The 22311-nt window shown below is 52.3% G+C and overlaps 1 protein-coding gene across 1 annotated transcript; it reads right to left on the bottom strand.

Moving 5' to 3' along the window:
* Nucleotides 1–4904: 4904 nt before the first annotated feature.
* Nucleotides 4905–7840, bottom strand: LOC140468445 (cystatin-B-like). The gene is made up of 3 exons (XM_072564537.1): nucleotides 7744–7840; nucleotides 6368–6469; nucleotides 4905–5531 (listed from the first exon to the last, which is right to left on the bottom strand). The coding sequence occupies exons 1-3, from the start codon at nucleotides 7816–7818 to the stop codon at nucleotides 5400–5402; spliced, it is 309 nt and encodes a 102-aa protein (XP_072420638.1). The 5' UTR covers nucleotides 7819–7840; the 3' UTR covers nucleotides 4905–5399.
* Between the last annotated feature and the right edge of the window lie 14471 nt (nucleotides 7841–22311).

Raw genomic sequence — 22311 nt, 5'->3', positions numbered from 1 at the left:
TCTGCATTTATACAGTCTCCTCCATCCTTCAGCTCCTCCCCTCAGCGAGGAGGCCACTCGACAGGGAAATCACTCCCACTTTCAGAGCTCCACCCTCAGTCTTACAGCATTTGTTCAGTTCTCCAACTTGGAGAGTTGGGGATAGTGCTGATTGCTGTGTGTGAGAGATTGCCTCACCCCCTCCTTCCTTCTGTCTCAGACAGGGAAAATTCCCTCCTTACATTTCCTACTACCTTCTGCTTTGAATTTCCTGTAACTTTAATGATGAGGATTGGAGCTGGAAATAGACTGAACCTTTTTAGATTAGATTTGGTGCCCCTTGAGTATCAGTGTCTGGCTCCTGGTTGGGAACAGACAAAGTGCCGTCAACTCTGACTAACTGTATTCCTCTCCCAAGGAACCATGATGGGCTGAATGGCTGTCTTGCACCTTCCATCAGGGAGAGAATGATAGGTTGTCCCTGATCAGTCATTGGGTCACAGTGTCCCTCATTCCCGAGATATGAATGAACTGGGCTTCAAAATGTATACAAGACATTTAATGCATGGTGAGAGACTACATCGTAGAACAGCTCCAAAGTGGTGCTCTGCCCTCAATAATGGGTGTCCGACAGTGCGGCACTCCCTCAGTGCTGACCCTCTGAGAGTGCAGTACTCCCTCAGTTCTGACCCTCCGACAGAGTGGCACTCCCTCAGTACTGACCCTCAGACAGTGCGGCACTCCTCAGTACTGACCCTCTGACAGTGCAGCACTCCCTCAGTACTGACCCTCTGACAGAGTGGCACTCCCTCAGTACTGACCCTCAGACAGTGCGGCACTCCCTCAGTACTGACCCTCTGACAGTGCGGCACTCCCTCAGTACTGACCCTCTGACAGTGCGGCACTCCCTCAGTACTGACCCTCTGACAGTCCAGCACTCCCTCAGTACTGACCCTCTGACAGTGCAGCACTCCCTCAGTACTGACCCTCTGACAGTGCAGCACTCCCTTTGCACTGATCCTCTGACAGTGCAGCACTCCCTCAGTTCTGACCCTCTGACAGAGTGGCACTCCCTCAGTACTGACCCTCTGACAGTGCGGCACTCCCTCAGTACTGACACTCTGACAGTGCGACACTCCCTCAGTACTGACCCTCTGACAGTGCAGCACTCCGTCAGCACTGATCCTCTGACAGTGCAGCACTCCCTCAGTTCTGACCCTCTGACAGTGCAGCACTCCCTCAGTACTGACCCTCTGACAGTGCAGCACTCCCTCAGTACTGACCTTCTGACAGTGCGGCACTCCGTCAGTACTGACCCTCTGACAGTGCGGCACTACCTCAGTACTGAACCTCTGACAGTGCGGCACTCCCTCAGGATGGACCCTCTGACAGTGCAGCACTCCGTCAGCACTGACCCTCTGACAGTGCAGCACTCCCTCAGTTCTGACCCTCTGACAGTGCTGCACTCCCTCAGTACTGACCCTCTGACAGTGCAGCACTCCCTCAGTACTGACCCTCTGACACTGCAGCACTCCCTTTGCACTGATCCTCTGACAGTGCAGCATTCCCTCAGTACTCACCCTCTGACAGTGTAGCAGTCCCTCAGTACAGAACCTCTGACAGTTCAGTACTCCCTCAGCACTGATCCTCTGACAGTGCAGCACTCCCTCAGTAATGTCCCTCTGACAGTGCAGCACCCCCTCAGTCCTGATCCTCTGACAGTGCTGCACTCCCTCAGTACTGAGCCTCTGACAGTGCAGCACTCCCTCAGTCCTGATCCTCTGACAGTGCAGCACTCCCTCAGCACTGATCCTCTGTCAGTGCAGCACTCCCTCAGTACTTACCCTCTGACAGTGCAGCACTCCCTTAGTACTGACCCTCTGACAATGCAGCACTCCCTCAGCACTGACCCTCTGACAGTGCAGCACTCCCTCAGTACTTACCCTCTGACAGTGCAGCACTCCCTCAGTACTGACCTTCTGACAGTGCGGCACTCCGTCAGTACTGACCCTCTGACAGTGCGGCACTACCTCAGTACTGAACCTCTGACAGTGCGGCACTCCCTCAGGATGGACCCTCTGACAGTGCAGCACTCCGTCAGCACTGACCCTCTGACAGTGCAGCACTCCCTCAGTTCTGACCCTCTGACAGTGCTGCACTCCCTCAGTACTGACCCTCTGACAGTGCAGCACTCCCTCAGTACTGACCCTCTGACACTGCAGCACTCCCTTTGCACTGATCCTCTGACAGTGCAGCATTCCCTCAGTACTCACCCTCTGACAGTGTAGCAGTCCCTCAGTACAGAACCTCTGACAGTTCAGTACTCCCTCAGCACTGATCCTCTGACAGTGCAGCACTCCCTCAGTAATGTCCCTCTGACAGTGCAGCACCCCCTCAGTCCTGATCCTCTGACAGTGCTGCACTCCCTCAGTACTGAGCCTCTGACAGTGCAGCACTCCCTCAGTCCTGATCCTCTGACAGTGCAGCACTCCCTCAGCACTGATCCTCTGTCAGTGCAGCACTCCCTCAGTACTTACCCTCTGACAGTGCAGCACTCCCTTAGTACTGACCCTCTGACAATGCAGCACTCCCTCAGCACTGACCCTCTGACAGTGCAGCACTCCCTCAGTACTTACCCTCTGACAGTGCAGCACTCCCTCAGTACAGACCCTCTCACAGTGAAGCACTCCCTCAGTACTGACCCTCTCACAGTGCGGCACTCTCTCAGTACTGACCCTCTGACAGTGCAGCACTCCCTCAGTACTGACCCTCTGACAGTGCGGCACTCCCTCAGTACTGACCCTCTGACAGTGCGGCACTCCCTCAGTACTGACCCTCTGACAGTGCAGCACTCCCACAGTACTGACACTCTGACAGTGTAGCAGTCCCTCAGTACTGACCCTCTGGCAGCGGAGCACTCCCTCAGTTCTGACCCTCTGGCATGTGTGGCACTCCCTCAGTACTGATCCTCTGACAGTGCAGCACTCCCTCAGTTCTGATCCTCTGACAGTGCAGCACTCCCTCACTACTGACCATCTGTCACTGCAGCACTCCCTCAGCACTGATCCTCTGTCAGTGCAGCACTCTTCAGTTCTGACCTCTGACAGTGCGGTTCTCCCTCAGTACTGACCCTCTGACAGTGCTGCATTCCCTCAGTACTGACCCTCTGACAGCGCGGCACTCCCTTTGCACCGATCATCTGACAGTGCAGCACTCCCTCAGTTCTGACCCTCTGATAGTGCGGCACTCCCTCAGTACTGACCCTCTGACAGTGCTGCACTCCCTTTGCACTGACCCTCTGACAGTGCAGCACTCCCTCAGTTCTGATCATCTGACAGTGCTGCACTCCCTCAGTACTGACCCTCTGACAGTGCGGCACTCCCTCAGTACTGACTCTCTGACAGTGCGGCACTCCCTCAGTACTGACCCTCTGACAGTGCAGCACTCCCTCAGTACTGACCCTCTGACAGTGCAGCACTCCCTCAGTCCTGACCCTCTGACAGTGTGGCACTCCCTCATTACTGACCCTCTGACAGTGCAGCACTCCCTCAGAACTGAACGTCTGACAGTGCAGCACTCCCTCAGTACTGACCCTCTGACAGTGCAGCACTCCCTCAGTACTGACCCTCTGACAGTGCAGCACTCCCTCAGTACTGACCCTCTGACAGTGCAGCACTCCCTCAGTTCTGACCCTCTGACAGTGCTGCACTCCCTCAGTACTGACCCTCTGACAGTGCAGATCTCCCTCAGTACTGACCCTCTGTCAGTGCGGCAGTCCCTCAGTACTATTCCTCTGGCAGTGCAACACGAACATTTTATTCTGCCTGTACTGTGCTATTGAAACACTTAGTTCTGTCTTGCTCTGTCTCATCTACGCAAGGTTGTTTCAGGGTACTAAAGCCCTTACATAATACGTTAATCTGAACAGAAAGAGGAAAATAAGATATCACATTTTTCTCAGGAGTATCCTTTACAGATATTCATTCTCAATGAAGTGTCACGCTATCTGATTTTTTTTTCCTCTGAAATTTTTATTTGTTGCAAATGTATACTTTCTTCTTGAAAATATATCTTAATGTACATGTACATTTAATGAAGCCATTCAGATCTATGCTCTCTTCACTTACAGAGACGTTAAGCCTTGACCTGCACCATTCTCTATATCTGCATACAACCACTTGGCATTTAACTGAGACTTCAGCAAGGCCCAACTGAGTTTTATTGAAAATTATACTCCTCTGACATGAATAAATCGTTATGGATCTCTAAAGGTAATGAAGCCATTCAGATGTTTACTCTCTTTACTTACAGCATCACTCTCCCTTACCATTAACTTCTAACTTAAATGACTGTTTCAGTTCTGGCTTTGTGATGCTTTTGCAAGACTGATCACCCAAACCTCTTTTCCCGTTCTGACAGTCTGAGAAAAGTCGACACAAACTCTCACGGTGTCGAGACTTTGCAAAAGATTCTCCTGAGCTGGGGTTTTCCTGCACATGAGCAGACTTCTCTTCCGCTGGGCTAACCCAGTCTTTCTACTCTGAAAACACGGTGGTTCAGAACTGTATTCGACCTGTTTGTGAGTCTTGGTCTTTTTCCCTGTATGTCATCAAACTGTCACCTTTACTACATCAGTTATCACCATAGATACCTGACATGTCGAAGGTCATGGGACTAGTTGGAAATGATACCTTTAGTACACCGATCCAGATGACTGTCTGACCATTAAAAAATAGCCTTTCACAGAACTGCAATCCACACCTCTATTTCAGCTCGACTACAAAATCCAACTGACAAATGATCATCTGTCAGACACCACCTTCCTTGCATTCAGACAGAAGCTGGTATCCATCAGGGCACTCAGCAATTGATTCTCGAATCCATCTGATCTCACTTCCAAAATTGAAAGAATCATTGGCCACAAGTAAATGCTTCAGAATGCTTTTATTGAATGCTTTGCGATGTGGTTACAGTTGAAGTGTCGAGTCACTCTCGGTAAGGGGATTCCAAGGGCAGCCTGCCCTATCATGAGAGCTGGTCAGATCTTCTGATGTCCTTTAGCGAGTTAGATTGCTCTGGGGGTGCACAGCAAGATCCCATGAGCACGGCATTAAGGCTTTTCTAGCTGGAGATGTTTTGTGAGAACGGTGAAGTGGGTTTTTGCGTGGGAATCATTAATCCCGTGGAGCATTAGTCATAAACACCGAGCTAACATTTGTTGCCCTGTTACTAATTGGTCTGGAGAAGGTTATAGAGAGTTGCCTTCTTGAAGCACTCCAGTGTATTTGGGGGAGGGACAGCTGTGAGGCAGGGAGAGTCCAGTGGTCAGGAGGGAAAGGGAGGCAAAAAGCAAGGCGTTTGTTGATAAATGGTATTTGAGCGTGAGGGGAGGGTGACACAGGCAATGCGCTGGCTCTCTCCTAGAAGTACTCAATCTCATCAAGCAGCCTCTTGTCCGTTTGGATACTGACCAGTGACACACTCTCACCAGTATGGACCAGTGGCTGATACACCCTCATGTGTATGCATTCATCAGGATCCCCAACCGCGACCTTCAAAATAAAAAGACAGCAATAAGTTGATGAAGGAGATTTCTCACAGAAACTCGGAGAACACCCCCCCCCGAGACAGTACAGCACTCCCTCAGTACTGACCCTCTGACAGTGCGGGACTCCCTCAGTACTGACCCCCTCCCGTCCCTCCCGAGTTACCCATGAGCTCATAGATTTCCACCCATCTCTCTCATCATTTACGGGGGGGGGGGGGAGCATTACAGAAATCTGTGATCAAATATACCCCAAATAATGTATCCCAGTGACGTGAGACATTGATTCATTGAAATAACAGAGAAACTGAATGAAACAGAGTGCAAACTTCAAACACTGAACAGAGTGAGTTTTCCCAATGAAGTGATCTCAATATTCATTGAAGGAGGGAACAATAAGACTTTAAAGCAGCGAACAGTGAAGTGCAGGTTGGATTGAGATGTGAAGTAGGAACACGAGAGGGAAGATTGTGGTCAGGATGTCAGTAGATTGGATATCAGCAGAGAAGGTATCACGGAGCACAGCAGGAAGGGGGTTGTCTGATACAGAGTTGGAAGATGTGAGTGCGAGGGTCGATGTGTAAGGATGAGGTGAGAGAGAAATGACTGTGACAGCAGATCACAAAAGCAGGAATAGCGATAAGCAGGAAGGACAACATCCTGGTGGGTCAGTACATAGAGGCACTCTGGACACAATCAGATCCTGAGTGAATCGCACAGCAGGCTCCAGGGACTGAATAGTCACAGCACTTTGTCATTTATCTGGTTTGTAGACAGAGCTTTTGGATGGATTCTGTGAGGGTAAAACTGTCAGAGGAATACAGGGTGTATGTATTTACAAACCTTGATGAAGTAATTTGTTCCAGCAACCACTTGTGAGCGATATGAGATTGCGCGATAAACATTCAGAGATCGATTCAACTTTTGCTCAACTGCAGACTTCAACTGGGGACAGACACAATGGAGTAAAACAGAAAATGTCAGCATTAGTGAAGGGCACACTCATGGTCATAGGGTCAGTACTGAGAGATTGTCGCAGTGTAAGAGGGTCAGTACTGAGGGAGTGCTGCATTGTCAGAGGGTCAGTGCTGAGGGAGTGTTGCAATGTCAGAGGGTCAGTACTCAGTGTGTGCCACACTGTCAGAGGGTCAGTACTGAGGAAGTGCCACACTGTCAGAGGGTCAGTGCTGAGGGAGTGCTGCACTGTCAGAGGGTCAGTACTGTGGGAGTGCCGCACTGTCAGAGTATCAGTGCTGACGGAGTGCTACACAGTCAGAGGGTCAGTACTGAGAGAGTGCTACACAGTCAGAGGGTCAGTACTGAGAGAGTGCTGCACTGTCAGAGGGTCAGTACTGAGGGAATGCTGCACTGTCAGAGCGTTAGTGCCAATGGAGCACTGCACTGTCTCAGGGTCAGTACTGACTCCCTGCTTCTCTGTGTGATAACAATTTAAAAGGGTGTTGCCAGGGTTGGAGGATTTGAGCTACAGGGAGAGGCTGAACAGGCTGGGGCTGTTTTCCCTGGAGTGTCGGAGACTGAGGGGTGACCTTATAGAGGTTTTTAAAATTATGAGGGGCATGGAAAGGATAAATAGGCAAAGTCTTTTCCCTGGGGTCGGGGAGTCCAGAACTAGAGGGCATAGGTTTAGGGTGAGAGGGAAAAGATAAAAAAGAATCCTAAGGGGCAACTTTATCACACAGAGAGTGGTATGGGTATGGAATGAGCTGCCAGAGGATGTGGTGGAGGCTGGTACAACTGCAACATTTAAGAGGCATTTGGATGGGTATATGAATAGGAAGGGTTTGGAGGGATATGGGCCCGACGCTGGCAGGTGGGACGAGATTTGGTTGGGATATCTGGTCGGCATGGACAGGATGGACTGAAGGATCTGTTTCCGTGCTGTACATCTCTATGACTGTGTGACTAAACCAACCCACAGGCAGTGTTGTAAGTTGAGCTGTTGCCAACGTCTTGAAGGAGGAACATTTTTCTCTCAATCACATCGTTCCAAGGTTTCACCAATTCATTCTAACTTTACTCCATTCCGGGACCATGCCCTACATGAATGTCATGTGAAATCTGTAACTCACGGCATTATCTTGAAAACGAGCACCCCTGTTTCATCAAAGCCTCAGCGGTATCCCGGGCTGGTGAAATGTGGAGTGGATTGGTCTGGTTTGTTCTACAGGGTAAGGTGGATATGGAGAAAGGTTACTTACTGACTCGACAATATCCTGAATCTCAGAAGTGACGGCTGCAACATCAGATGCACCACCCAGTTTTACTGATGCCATTCTTGTTGTCTCTGTCCCACTCTCTCGCTACCTCTCCCTCCGTTTCTCCAATTCTGCATTTATACAGTCTCCTTCCTCCTTCAGCTCCTCCCCTCAGTGAGGAGGCCATTCGACAGGGAAATCACTCCCACTCTCAGAGCTCCACCCTCAGTCTTACAGCATTTGTTCAGTTCTCCAACCTGGAGAGTGGGGGATAGTGCTGATTGCTGTGTGTGAGAGATTGCCTCACCCCCTCCTTCCTTCTGTCTCAGACAGGGAAAATTCCCTCCTTACATTTCCTACTACCTTCAGCTTTGAATTTCCTGTAACTTTAATGATGAGGATTGGAGCTGGAAATAGACTGAACCTTTTTAGATTAGATTTGGTGCCCCATGAGGATCAGTATCTGGCTCCTGGTTGGGAACAGACAAAGTGCCGTCAACTCTGACTAACTGTATTCCTCTCCCAAGGAGCCATGATGGGCTGAATGGCTGTCTTGCACCTTCCATCAGGGAGAGAATGATAGGTTGTCCCTGATCAGTCATTGGGTCACAGTGTCCCTCATTCCCGAGATATGAAAGAACTGGGCTTCAAAATGTCGACAAGACATTTAATGCACGGTGAGAGACGACATCGTAGAACAGCTCCAAAGTGTTGCTCTGCCCTCAATAATGGGTCTCCGACAGTGCGGCACTCCCTCAGTACTGACCCTCTGACAGTGCGGCACTCCCTCAGTACTGACCCTCTGACAGTGCAGCACTCCCTCAGTACTGACCTACTGACAGTGAAGCACTCCCTCAGTACTGACCCTCTGACAGTGCAGCACTCCCTCTGTCCTGACCCTCTGAGAGTGCAGCACTCCCTCAGTACTGACCCTCCGACAGTGCAGCACTCCCGCAGTACTGACCCTCTGACAGTGCAGCACTCCATCAGTACTGACCCTCCGACAGTGCGGCACTCCCTCAGTACTGACCCTCCGACAGTGCGGCACTCCCCCAGCCCTGACCCTCCGACAGTGTGGCACTCCCCCAGCACTGATCCACTGACAGTGCGGCACACCCTCAGTACTGACCCTCCAACAGTGCGGCACTCCCCCAGCACTGACCCTCCGACAGTGCGGCACTCCCTCAGTACTGACCCTTAGACAGTGCAGCACTCCCTCAGTACTGACCCTCCGACAGTGCGGCACACCCTCAGTACTGACCCTCCAACAGTGTGGCACTCCCCCAGCACTGACACTCCGACAGTGCAGCACTCCCTCAGTACTTACCCTCAGACAGTGCAGCACTCCCTCAGTACTGACCCTCTGACAGTGCGGCAGTCCCCCAGCACTGACCCTCCAACAGTGCGGCACTCCCTCAGTACTGACCCTCAGACAGTGCGGCACTTCCTCAGTACTGACCCTCAGACAGTGCGGCACTCCCTCAGTGCTGACCCTCTGACAGTGCGGCCATCCCCCAGCACTGACCCTCCGACAGTGCGGCACTCCCTCAGTACTGACCCTCCGACAGTGCGGCACTCGCTCAGTACTGACCCTCCGACAGTGCGGCACTCCCTCAGTACTGACCCTCCGACATTGCGGCGCTCCCTCAGTACTGACCCTCCGACCGTGCGGCACTCCCTCAGTACTGACCCTCCAACAGTGCAGCAATCCCTCAGTACTAACCCTCCGACAGTGCGGCACTCCCTCAGCACTGACCGTCCGACAGTGCGGCACTCCCTCAGTACTGACCCTTAGACAGTGCAGCACTCCCTCAGTACTGACCCTCCGACAGTGCGGCACTCCCTCAGTACTGACCCTTAGACGGTGCAGCAATCCCTCAGTACTGACCCTCCGACAGTGCAGCACTCCCGCAGTACTGACCCTCTGACAGTGCAGCACTCCATCAGTACTGACCCTCCGACAGTGCGGCACTCCCTCAGTACTGACCCTCTGACAGTGCGGCACTCCCACAGCCCTGACCCTCCGACAGTGCGGCACTCCCTCAGCACTGACCGTCCGACAGTGCAGCACTCCCTCAGTACTGACCCTTAGACAGTGCAGCACTCCCTCAGTACTGACCCTCCGACAGTGCGGCACTCCCCCAGTACTGACCCTTAGACGGTGCAGCACTGACCTACTGACAGTGAAGCACTCCCTCAGTACTGACACTCTGACAGTGCAGCACTCCCTCAGTACTGACCCTCCGACAGTGCGGCACACCCTCAGTACTGACCCTCCAACAGTGTGGCACTCCCCCAGCACTGACACTCCGACAGTGCAGCACTCCCTCAGTACTTACCCTCAGACAGTGCAGCACTCCCTCAGTACTGACCCTCTGACAGTGCGGCAGTCCCCCAGCACTGACCCTCCAACAGTGCGGCACTCCCTCAGTACTGACCCTCAGACAGTGCGGCACTTCCTCAGTACTGACCCTCAGACAGTGCGGCACTCCCTCAGTGCTGACCCTCTGACAGTGCGGCCATCCCCCAGCACTGACCCTCCGACAGTGCGGCACTCCCTCAGTACTGACCCTCCGACAGTGCGGCACTCGCTCAGTACTGACCCTCCGACAGTGCGGCACTCCCTCAGTACTGACCCTCCGACATTGCGGCGCTCCCTCAGTACTGACCCTCCGACCGTGCGGCACTCCCTCAGTACTGACCCTCCAACAGTGCAGCAATCCCTCAGTACTAACCCTCCGACAGTGCGGCACTCCCTCAGCACTGACCGTCCGACAGTGCGGCACTCCCTCAGTACTGACCCTTAGACAGTGCAGCACTCCCTCAGTACTGACCCTCCGACAGTGCGGCACTCCCTCAGTACTGACCCTTAGACGGTGCAGCAATCCCTCAGTACTGACCCTCCGACAGTGCAGCACTCCCGCAGTACTGACCCTCTGACAGTGCAGCACTCCATCAGTACTGACCCTCCGACAGTGCGGCACTCCCTCAGTACTGACCCTCTGACAGTGCGGCACTCCCACAGCCCTGACCCTCCGACAGTGCGGCACTCCCTCAGCACTGACCGTCCGACAGTGCAGCACTCCCTCAGTACTGACCCTTAGACAGTGCAGCACTCCCTCAGTACTGACCCTCCGACAGTGCGGCACTCCCCCAGTACTGACCCTTAGACGGTGCAGCACTCCCTCAGTACTGACCCTCCGACAGTGCAGCACTCCCTCAGCACTGACCCTCCGACAGTGCAGCACTGCCTCAGGACTGACCCTTAGACGGTGCAGCACTCCCTCAGTACTGACCCTCCGACAGTGCGGCACTCCCTCAGTACTGACCCTCCGACAGTGCGGCACTCCCTCAGTACTGACCCTCCGACACTGCGGCACTCCCTCAGTACTGACCCTCCGACAGTGCGGCACTCCCTCAGTACTGACCCTCCGACAGTGCGGCACTCCCTCAGTACTGACCCTCCGACAGTGCGGCACTCCCTCAGTACTGACCCTCCGACAGTGCGGCACTCCCTCAGTACTGACCCTCCGACAGTGCGGCACTCCCTCAGTACTGACCCTCCGACAGTGCGGCACTCCCCCAGCACAGACCCTCCGACAGTGTGGCACTCCCCCAGCACTAATCCACTGACAGTGCGGCACACCCTCAGTACTGACCCTCCGACAGTGCAGCACTCCCTCAGTACTGACCCTCCAACAGTGCGGCACTCCCCCAGCACTGACCCTCCAACAGTGCGGCACTCCCTCAGTACTGACCCTTAGACAGTGCAGCACTCCCTCAGTACTGACCCTCCGACAGTGCGGCACACCCTCAGTACTAACCCTCCAACAGTGCGGCACTCCCCCAGCACTGACCCTCCGACAGTGCAGCACTCCCTCAGTACTTACCCTCAGACAGTGCGGCACTCCCTCAGTACTGACCCTCTGACAGTGCGGCACTCCCCCAGCACTGACCCTCCAACAGTGCGGCACTCCCTCAGTACTGACCCTCCGACAGTGCGGCACTCGCTCAGTACTGACCCTCCGACAGTGCGGCACTCCCTCAGTACTGACCCTCCGACATTGCGGCACTCCCTCAGTACTGACCCTCCAACAGTGCGGCACTCCTCCAGCACTGATCCTCTGACAGTGCGGCACTCCCCCAGTACTGACCCTCTGACAGTGCGGCACTCGATCAGTACTGACCCTCCGACAGTGCGGCACTCCCTCAGTACTGACCCTCCGACATTGCGGCACTCCCTCAGTACTGACCCTCCAACAGTGCGGCACTCCCCCAGCACTGATCCTCTGACAGTGCGGCACTCCCCCAGCACTGATCCTCTGACAGTGCGACACCCCCTCAGTACTGACCCTTAGACAGTGCAGCACTCCCTCAGTACTGACCCTCCGACAGTGCGGCACTCCCTCAGTACTGACCCTCCGACAGTGCGGCACTCCCTCAGTACTGACCCACCGACAGTGCTGCACTTCCTCAGTACTGACCCTCCGACAGTGCAGCACTGCCTCAGGACTGACCCTCAGACAGTGCAGCACTCACTCAGTACTGACCCACCGACAGTGCTGCACTTCCTCAGTACTAACCCTCCGAAAGTGCGGCACTCCCTCAGTACTGACCCTCCGACAGTGCGGCACTCCCTCAGTACTGACCCTTAGACGGTGAAGCACTCCCTCAGTAGTGACCCTCCGACTGTGCAGCACTCCCTCAGCACTGACCCTCCGACAGTGCAGCACTGCCTCAGGACTGACCCTCAGACAGTGCAGCACTCACTCAGTACTGACCCACCGACAGTGCTGCACTTCCTCAGTACTAACCCTCCGAAAGTGCGGCACTCCCTCCGTACTGACCCTCTGACAGTGCAGCACTCCCTCAGTCCTGACTCTCTCACAGTGCAGCACTCCCTCAGTACTGACCCTCTGACAGTGCGGCACTCCCTCAGTACTGACCCTCTGACAGTGTGGCACTCCCTCAGTACTGACCCTCCGACAGTGCGGCACTCCCTCAGTACTGACCCTCCGACAGTGCGGCACTCCCCCAGCACTGACCCTCCGACAGTGTGGCACTCCCCCAGCACTGATCCACTGACAGTGCGGCACACCCTCAGTACTGACCCCTTGACAGTGCGGCACTCCCCCAGCACTGACCCTCCGACAATGTGGCACTCCCCCAGCACTGATCTACTGACAGTGTGGCACACCCTCAGTACTGACCCTCAGACAGTGCAGCACTCCCTCAGTACTGACCCTCTGAGAGTGCAGTACTGCAACATTCATGACCCTCTGACAGTACAGCACTCCCTCAGTACTGACCCTCTGACAGTGCGGCACTCCCTCAGTACTGACCCTCAGACAGTGCAGCACTCCCTCAGTACTGACCCTCTGAGAGTGCAGTACTCCCTCAGTCATGACTCTCTGACAGTGCAGCACTCCCTCAGTACTGACACTCTGACAGTGCAGCACTCCCTCAGTACTGACACTCTGACAGTGCAGCACTCCCTCAGTACTGACCCTCTGAAGGTCCGGCACTCCCTCAGTAATGACCCTCTGACAGTGCGGCACTCCCTCAGTACTGAACCTCTGAAAGTGCGGCATTCCTCCAGCACTGACCCTCCAACAGTGCGGCACTCCCTCAGTACTGACCCTCTGACAGTGCGGCACTCGCTCAGTACTGACCCTCCGACAGTGCGGCACTCCCTCAGTACTGACCCTCCGACATTGCGGCACTCCCTCAGTACTGACCCTCCAACAGTGCGGCACTCCCCCAGCACTGATCCTCTGACAGTGCGGCACTCCCCCAGCACTGATCCTCTGACAGTGCGGCTCCCCCTCAGTACTGACCCTCCGACAGTGCGACACTCCCCCAGCACTGACCGTCCGACAGTGCGGCACTCCCGCAGTACTGACCCTTAGACAGTGCAGCACTCCCTCAGTACTGACCCTCCGACAGTGCGGCACTCCCTCAGTACTGACCCTCCGACAGTGCGGCACTCCCTCAGTACTGACCCTTAGACGGTGAAGCACTCCCTCAGTACTGACCCTCCGACAGTGCAGCACTGCCTCAGGACTGACCCTCAGACAGTGCAGCACTCACTCAGTACTGACCCACCGACAGTGCTGCACTTCCTCAGTACTAACCCTCCGAAAGTGCGGCACTCCCTCCGTACTGACCCTCTGACTGTGCAGCACTCCCTCAGTCCTGACTCTCTCACAGTGCAGCACTCCCTCAGTACTGACCCTCTGACAGTGCGGCACTCCCTCAGTACTGACCCTCTGACAGTGTGGCATTCCCTCTGTACTGACCCTCTGGCAGTGCAGCACTCCCTCAGTACTGACCCTCCGACAGTGCGGCACTCCCTCTGTACTGACCCTCCGACAGTGCGGCTCTCCCTCAGTACTGACCCTCCGACAGTGCGGCACTCCCTCAGTACTGACCCTCCAACAGTGCAGCACTCCCTCAGTCCTGACTCTCTCACAGTGCAGCACTCCCTCAGTACTGACCCTCTGACAGTGCGGCACTCCCTCAGTACTGACCCTCTGACAGTGTGGCATTCCCTCTGTACTGACCCTCTAGCAGTGCAGCACTCCCTCAGTACTGACCCTCCGACAGTGTGGCACTTCCCCAGCACTGATCCACTGACAGTGCGGCACACCCTCAGTACTGACCCTCTGACAGTGCGGCACTCCCCCAGCACTGACCCTCTGAGAGTGCAGTACTCCCTCAGTCATGACTCTCTGACAGTACAGCACTCCCTCAGTACTGACCCTCTGACAGTGCGGCACTCCCTCTGTACTGACCCTCTGGCAGTGCGGCACTCCCTCTGTACTGACCCTCTGGCAGTGCAGCTCTCCCTTTGCACAGACCCTCAGACAGTGCAGCACTCCCTCAGTACTGACCCTCTGAGAGTGCAGTACTCCCTCAGTCATGACCCTCTGACAGTGCAGCACTCCCTCAGTACTGACCCTCTGACAGTGCGGCACTCCCTCAGTACTGACCCTCTGAAAGTGCGGCACTCCCTCAGTACTGACCCTCTGACAGTGTAGCACTCCCTCAGTAATGACCCTCTGACAGTGCGGCACTCCCTCAGTACTGACCCTCTGAAAGTGCGGCACTCCCTCAGTACTGACCCTCTGACAGTGCGGCACTCCCTCAGTGCTGACCCTCCGACAGTGCAGCACTCCCTCAGTACTGACACTCTGACAGTGCAGCACTCCCTCTGTACTGACCCTGTGACAGTGCAGCACTCCCTCAGTACTGACCCTCTGACAGTGCGGCACTCCCTCAGTACTGACCCTCTGACAGTGCAGCACTCCCTCAGTACTGACCCTCTGACAGTGCAGCACTCCCTCAGTACTGACCCTCTGACAGTGCGGCACTCCCTCAGTACTGACCCTCTGACAGTGCAGCACTCCCTCAGTACTGACACTCTGACAGTGCAGCACTCCCTCTGTACTGACCCTGTGACAGTGCAGCACTCCCTCAGTACTGACTGTCTGACAGGGCAGCACTCCCTCAGTACTGACCCTCCGACAGTGCAGCACTCCCTCAGTACTGACACTCTGACAGTGCAGCACTCCCTCTGTACTGACCCTGTGACAGTGCAGCACTCCCTCAGTACTGACCCTCTGACAGTGCGGCACTCCCTCAGTACTGACCCTCTGACAGTGCGGCACTCCCTCAGTACTGACCCTCTGACAGTGCAGCACTCCCTCAGTACTGACACTCTGACAGTGCAGCACTCCCTCTGTACTGACCCTCTGACAGTGGGGCACTCCCTCAGCACTGACTGTCTGACAGGGCAGCACTCCCTCAGTACTGACCCTCTGACAGTGCAGCACTCCCTCAGTACTGACCCTCTGACAGTGCGGCACTCCCTCAGTACTGACCCTCTGACAGTGCAGCACTCTCTCAGTACTGACCCTCCGATAGTGCAGCACTCCCTCAGTACTGACCCTCCGACAGTGCGGCCCTCCCTCAGTCCTGACCCTCTGACAGTCCCTGCTTTTTGATAGACCTGCTTTACGCTTGCATCTTTCTGTTGTAATTCAGCTCATTTCTTGGGACTAATTGTATCCATTTTGCCCCCAACTTGACCTTGTTTTGTTTCAATCACCTGATCGAATGTAGTCTCTGATAATTGAATGTCAACTTCCGCATCGTTAATTCTTGATTCCGTCTCATTCTCCAACCTGTGACTTTGCGTCCTGCTAACGGCACAGTCAGGAAATCTCCTGGGATATACCTCCTGTAACCTTGTCTGATTTTCCACTGGCTTTTCAACCACAGTAGGCATCACTCCCATCTGGGTTCCTGTTCTATCGTTACGTTATTTCATGGATCGCTGCTTTACTCGCCATGAATTCCACACGTTTTCACATCGCCTGGCAACATTCCTTCTGAATTACATGTGTCTTCATCTCTCATCAACAAAGACTGATTTGCTCCTGGATCTCTGAAAATATTCATTGCTTTACCTGCTCCTCCTGGCACACGTGAGTAAACCTTCCCCTCGCAAGTAAAGTCTTTAAAGAGATCTGGCACCTTCTTCTGAACCACCCCGTGACCAGGTTTGACCTGCGTTTGAAGTCTTATATCTCCCACTCTGTTTTCCTTTACCTCTTCAACCAAACCCACTGGCTTATCCTGTTTTCCCACGTCCATCCTCCTGGTGCTTTTTCTAACCCACCAACACTGTGGCGTCATGCGGCCTACCGTATTACCGTGAAAACTCCTGAGCTTTTTAAATTCTCTTTCCCCCTCATGGGTTTCCATTTTTTACCCTGTGGTAAACTGCCTTTTGGATCTTCAGTGGGATTTTCATTTCTGTTACCACCTGAGGATTTCTCTTTTCCTCAACATCTGCCCTGAACTTTTTGAAATTGACGTTAGAAGCCAAACTTTGATTTCACCCAGCCAATTCATAATGATCAGTCGTTTCAGCTGTTATTCCTGCCAGTTTTAACTCTCTGCTCTTTTGCATGAGTTTTCCCTCCCTCAGGAAGCGAATTTTTGAACTCTTCCAAAGAATTTGTCTCTCTTAGAGCGACATATGCTTGACCCTCTGACAGTGCAGCACTCCCTCAGTCTGTCGAAACTATTTTTGATCCTTTCAAACTCTGTGCACATTTAATCAGATTTCCTCCATCGATTCCAAAAGCTGGACCATCAACTTCCTGACCCAGACCACTTTCAGTGAAGATGGACACCAGCACCTCCTTTACGGTAATTGTCCTGTACACTCATGGCTGGGTGGCCAAATTTCACCCCAATTCCATCTGCGGTTCGCTAACGACATCACAGTTGCAGGCCGGATATCAAACAATGATGAAACAGAATACAGGGAAGAGATAAAGTGTGTGGTAGAATGGTGCAAAGATGACAATCTCTCCCTCAGTGTCAGATAAACTGCAGAGCTGATCATCAACTTCAGGAAGTAAGGAGGACAGCACCCCCACCCCCCCAATTTTCATCGATGGAGCTGTGGAGAGGGCCGAGAGCATCTGGCTTCTCGGAGTGACGCTCACCAACGATCTGCCCTGGCCCTCTCACGTTGAAGCAACCCTCAAGAAGGCACAACGACGCCTCTTCTTCCTCAGGAGGCTAAGGGAATGCGGCATATCCATATGGCTCCTCGCGAACTTTTACAGATGTCCCATTGAAAGCATTCTGTCCGGGTGTGTCATGGTTTGGTAGGGTAACCGCTCTGGCCAGGACTGGAAGAAACTACAGAGGGTTGTGAACACAGCCCGGTCCATCACACAAGCCAACCTTCCATCCACTGACTCCATCTGCACTTCCCGCTGCCTCAGAAAGACAGCTGGCATCATCATAGACCCCTCCCACCCTCGTCCATCAGGCAGAAGATACAAAACACATGGACCAACCCATTCAAGAGCAATGTCTTCCCCGCTGTTATTAGACTTTGGAATGGACCTCTCAAATCTAATGTTGACCTTGCTTTTCGTGCAGCTCCTTGTATTGCCAAGTCTGTTTAATCACTCGATGACCTTTGTATGTTATGATCTCCCTGTACTGAATGCAAGACACAACTTTTCACTGTACTTCGGCACATGTGCCAATAATAAGTCAAATTAAAACAAATGAAATCAAACGTTGCCTGTCAGCTTGTGGCATTAGTTCATATCCACTTCAGATATCTGTTTTCACCTAGTCAGCCTCCCGAGATAGCTCCGCTGACAGCGATGCGAATCCCTCACTAGCTCTATCTACCGACTGTGTTCGGACCAACATGGTGAGCGGGCATTTCATTTGTTTAGCCACTTTCTCAAAGGAAATGAAAAGGGCTTCTACAGGCCTCTCGTCCAACTTAGGCAATGTCTGGACATATTAAAACAGATCCTTGCCAAAGGCAAAGTCAGTGAAATAGATTGTCTCACACACATTTCTAGCAACTGGAAGAGATCCGAAGCTTTTAGCTGTTATAAAGACAGAGAGAGAAAGAGAGAGACAGGATGCAGCACCTTTCACAGCTTCAACAGTGACTGAAAGCTGAAATAAAGCTCCTGGTTCTGGGGGAGCTTGATCCCACCCATTCAGGATGCTTCTATTGTTCCAACTTGAAAACAAACCCAAGGCCTCACGAACTCTTTACTTTGTTGGCCTTGAGCACACCGCTCAGAATCACTCTCTTAATAATCAAAACCAGGAAAAAAATATACCCCTTAAAGCCATGGTATCTTCCAGCAGGTGCTCCCAAGTATTCTGGTCAATTTTCAGCAGACCTCGGCCCTCTCTTGGGCTTTCAATGAAATCCAGAGCCGATTGCTCCCCCAGGGTTGGCAATTCCCAGGATTAGAAACGTCCCAGGACCAGACCCTGACCTGGCCCCATGCCGTCCTCTGTATCAGATCCTCGTCTTTGACTGGGATCCCCTCTTGATCAGTTCCAACTTACTTAAGGATAAGGGGACTCTTCCTGGGTTAGAAATAATCTTCATGGGGGCTGAAGATATTTAATGCAGAGTAACTGAGAGTGAGTGAGTGAGGGATGTGCAGAGAAAAGGTGGATGCTCTGCCGCGCAGGAGATGTGATAGGAAATTGGGTGTGACCACCCTGTCATCTTTATATCAATAGAGGACACCCACCCTCCAATTAAGGGACCCCCATCACCTCCTTTCTGAGTCCCCACCCTCCATTACCCACAAAGCGTATCAATGAAACGGGAACAATGGTTATAATTTAATTTTGAGTGTTACGTGTTTGAAGGTATGTACTGTACCTTTAGCAGTGAGTGAATGTTATTCAGAACTGAGAGCTTAAAGAGCAGTCTCAGATTATACTCAGAAATTGAAAATATACAACAGTGAAATGGATACCTGAGTTGGCTGCTGTTTTCACAACAATTCAAATTTAACCAATCATTTTAACTTAGGCCTCAGCATACTAAAATCCAATCGAATTTGTATTTATTGTTTTACCAACATCAAACCAATGAGACGATCCGTTGTTTAGGGTATTAAAAAAGTAGACGGTGTGAAAATCAGAGACAGCAACTGCCCTCGAGAAAGAACCAAGACATTGAAACGCTCTCTATTAAAGGTAGCTTTTCATATGTAATGCATTCACAATAAAAAGAAAGAAGATGACCCAGGGAGATATTCACCCCGAAAAGGAAAAACTCTGAAGTTGACGTGTGGTTTTGAGATTAAATTCGATTCCCTACAGCATGGAGACAGGCCCTTCAGCCCAACAAGTCCACACCAACCCACCCAGACTGATGCACCTAACACTATGGCCAATTCACCTGACCTGTGGGAGGAAGCCAGAGCACACCCACAGGGAGAATGTGCAACTCCACACAGACAGTCGCCCAAGGCTGGAATCGAACCCGGTGCTATAAGGCAGCAGTGCTAACCACTGAGCCACCATGCCACCCTAAGTTGATGCCATTTTAACAAGTGTTTTATTGGAACACTATATTGTCAGAGTTGGAGGCAGGTAATAAGGATTTAAGAGAAAGGGAGGGTTAGAGTTGTGGATAGTTGTCATTAAAGTTCACTTTTAGGCTTAAGAACAATATGATTTAAATAGTCGAATGTGGGAGCTCTTCGTCACTCACATTACAACAGATTACAAGGTGAGGTGAGCTTTTCTGGGGTTTTAGTTTAATTAACACTGGGGTTCACCGGCATGTCATAACACTAGCAAGATCACATAGTGCCTCTGAAAGTCACCAAAGTGCTGAATTGGAAAATACAGGGCTTTATTCAGGATGGAGAAACCAGGGAGCATGGAGCAGAGCGAGGACAGAGAGCTGAGAGAGGGGGTTGAATACAGCGTTGTAGTGACCAGTGGTTGGAAGCTGAGGGTCACATGTACAGACCGCACAGAGCAGCTCAGCCAAGCCACCACCCGATTCGCATATTCTCCCCAGTCAATGTTCAGGAGAGGCCCCACACGAACCAATACAGTCACTCAGTGAGAAAAGCTCAAGTTCACTGCTGTTTCACCTGAACAGCTCATGGCTGGAAAGGAAGGAGTTAAAGGCAGTTTGAGCTCTGAAATCAACACAGCCAGATGGAGATGATTCTGGCTCCAACTGAGGGTTTCAGAATCGGTTGTAGAACAGGAGGGGAGGGGAATTTGTTTAAATTCTTTCATGGGATGCAGTCTTCGCAGGCTGGGCCAGCATTGATTCCCCATCCCTGGTATCCCAGAGGGCAGGTTAAGAGTCAACTGCTTTGTCGTTGAGTCACGTACAGGCCAGAACAGATAACGGAGGCAATTGTCTTCCCTGACGGACATTACTGAAACAGGTGGGATTTTTGTTTTGCAAGAATTAACATTAATTTCATGGTCACTTTTGGACTGGGTACTTGTTTTGAAAAAAAAACAGTTCCAGGTATTTATTGAGTTCAAATGTTGCCCATCTGCACTGGTGGAATTCGGACCTGTGTCCCCAGAACATTACCCCGGGGTAATGCATTTCTAGTGCAGTCGCATTACAGTGATACCATCACACTTAGCAGGAGCTGCAGTCAATGGAGCTAAATATGTCCGAGATATTCCAAGGGTAAATACCGACGCTGGGGAGGGACCAGGGCCCCTTCTTGCGTTTCCATCAGGAATTGACGGGAATATGGGTGATGATAAAGAGCCTGCTTAACCACAGGTCCCTGGACTGAAGAGGGACAGAGACATTTCGAAAACAGGGGGATGGGAACAAGCGAAAGGGGATCACTTAGTATCCAAGTGGAGATACTGTGAGAATGGAAGTGTCTTTCCAAGAGAGAAACACCACCAACAGAGCTCAGAGAGATTAGAGCAAACATGGCAGGATCATAAATGATAAAGGATGAAGGTGTCACTGGCTAGTCTGGTATTTATTGCCCATCTCCGATTACCCAGGGGGCAGTTAAGTGCCAAGCAGATTGCCATGGGTCTGGAGTCACGTGTCGACCAGACGAGGGAAGGATTGCAGTTTCCGTCCCTGAAGGACATGACTGAACAGATGGGTTTGTCCAACAAGCAGCAAATGTTTTTCACGGGCATAAGAGATGCTTAATCCCAGATTGCAAAGTCCACCATCTTCCATGGCAGGATTGGAAGCCAGGTCCTGAGAACATGACCTGGGTCTCTGGATTACCAGTCTCAGCTTTGGATCACCTATTACTTTAGTCCAGCACGAGTGGCTGCTCAGTCATTATATTCCAGATATTCCAGATTCTCTCACTCAGCTGTTCCTCTGTAATCTTTGATGCATTTAGACCATAAGTCCGTAAGAGATAGGAACAGAGTCGGCCATTCGGTCCCCCCAGTCTGATACTCCGTTCAATCAGATTATGGCTGATCAGGTATTCCCCACATCCACTTGCCTTCCCCACAGCCCTTGAGATTCCTCCTATTGATCAAGAATCTAGCTATCGCAGCCTTGAACATACACAAGCGCTCTGCCCCCACAGCTCTCTGTGACAGAACGTTCCAAAGACTCAGAACTTGTGTCACTAATTGTGGAGATTAACTCTGTCATTGAACCTGATTGTTCTGACTAAGCATTGCAGGTTATAATGAATTCCGACTCTGAAAACAGTTCCGCAATTCAGCGACACATCTCCTCCAAGTGGAACAGAAACCTCCACACGGAACACCTCCTCGTGTTTAGTGCCTTTGCCGAAGTGCCGTTGAGAATGTCGCATTAGGCTTCCTTCTCAAATCGCTGCCGTCAATTAGAGAGTAAGACTATAAGATAAAGAAGCAGAATTAAGCCATTCGGCCCATCGAGTCTGCTCCGCCATTCAATCTTGGTTGATATGTTTCTCAACCTCATTCTCCTGCCCTCCCCGCTGCAACCCTTGCTCGCCTAACTAACCAAGAACCAATCTATCTCTGTCTTAAATACACTCAATGGCTTGGTCTCCACGGCCTTCCACAGCATTAAGCCCCATACACTCACCACCCTCTGAATGAAGAATTTCCCCCTCATTTCAGAGAGGTTTCTCAACTGGATTCTCCTGCCTTCTCCCTGTAACCGTTGCTCCCTGAACTAACAAAGAAGCTATCCATATCTGTCTTAACTGCACTCCATGAGTTGGCCTTCACAGCCCTCTGTGACAA

Source organism: Chiloscyllium punctatum, chromosome 47 (genome assembly GCF_047496795.1).
Source record: "Chiloscyllium punctatum isolate Juve2018m chromosome 47, sChiPun1.3, whole genome shotgun sequence".
Classification (NCBI taxonomy): domain Eukaryota; kingdom Metazoa; phylum Chordata; class Chondrichthyes; order Orectolobiformes; family Hemiscylliidae; genus Chiloscyllium; species Chiloscyllium punctatum.
Note: the sequence above shows the minus strand (reverse complement) of the source record. Positions and strands in the feature narration are given on the sequence as shown.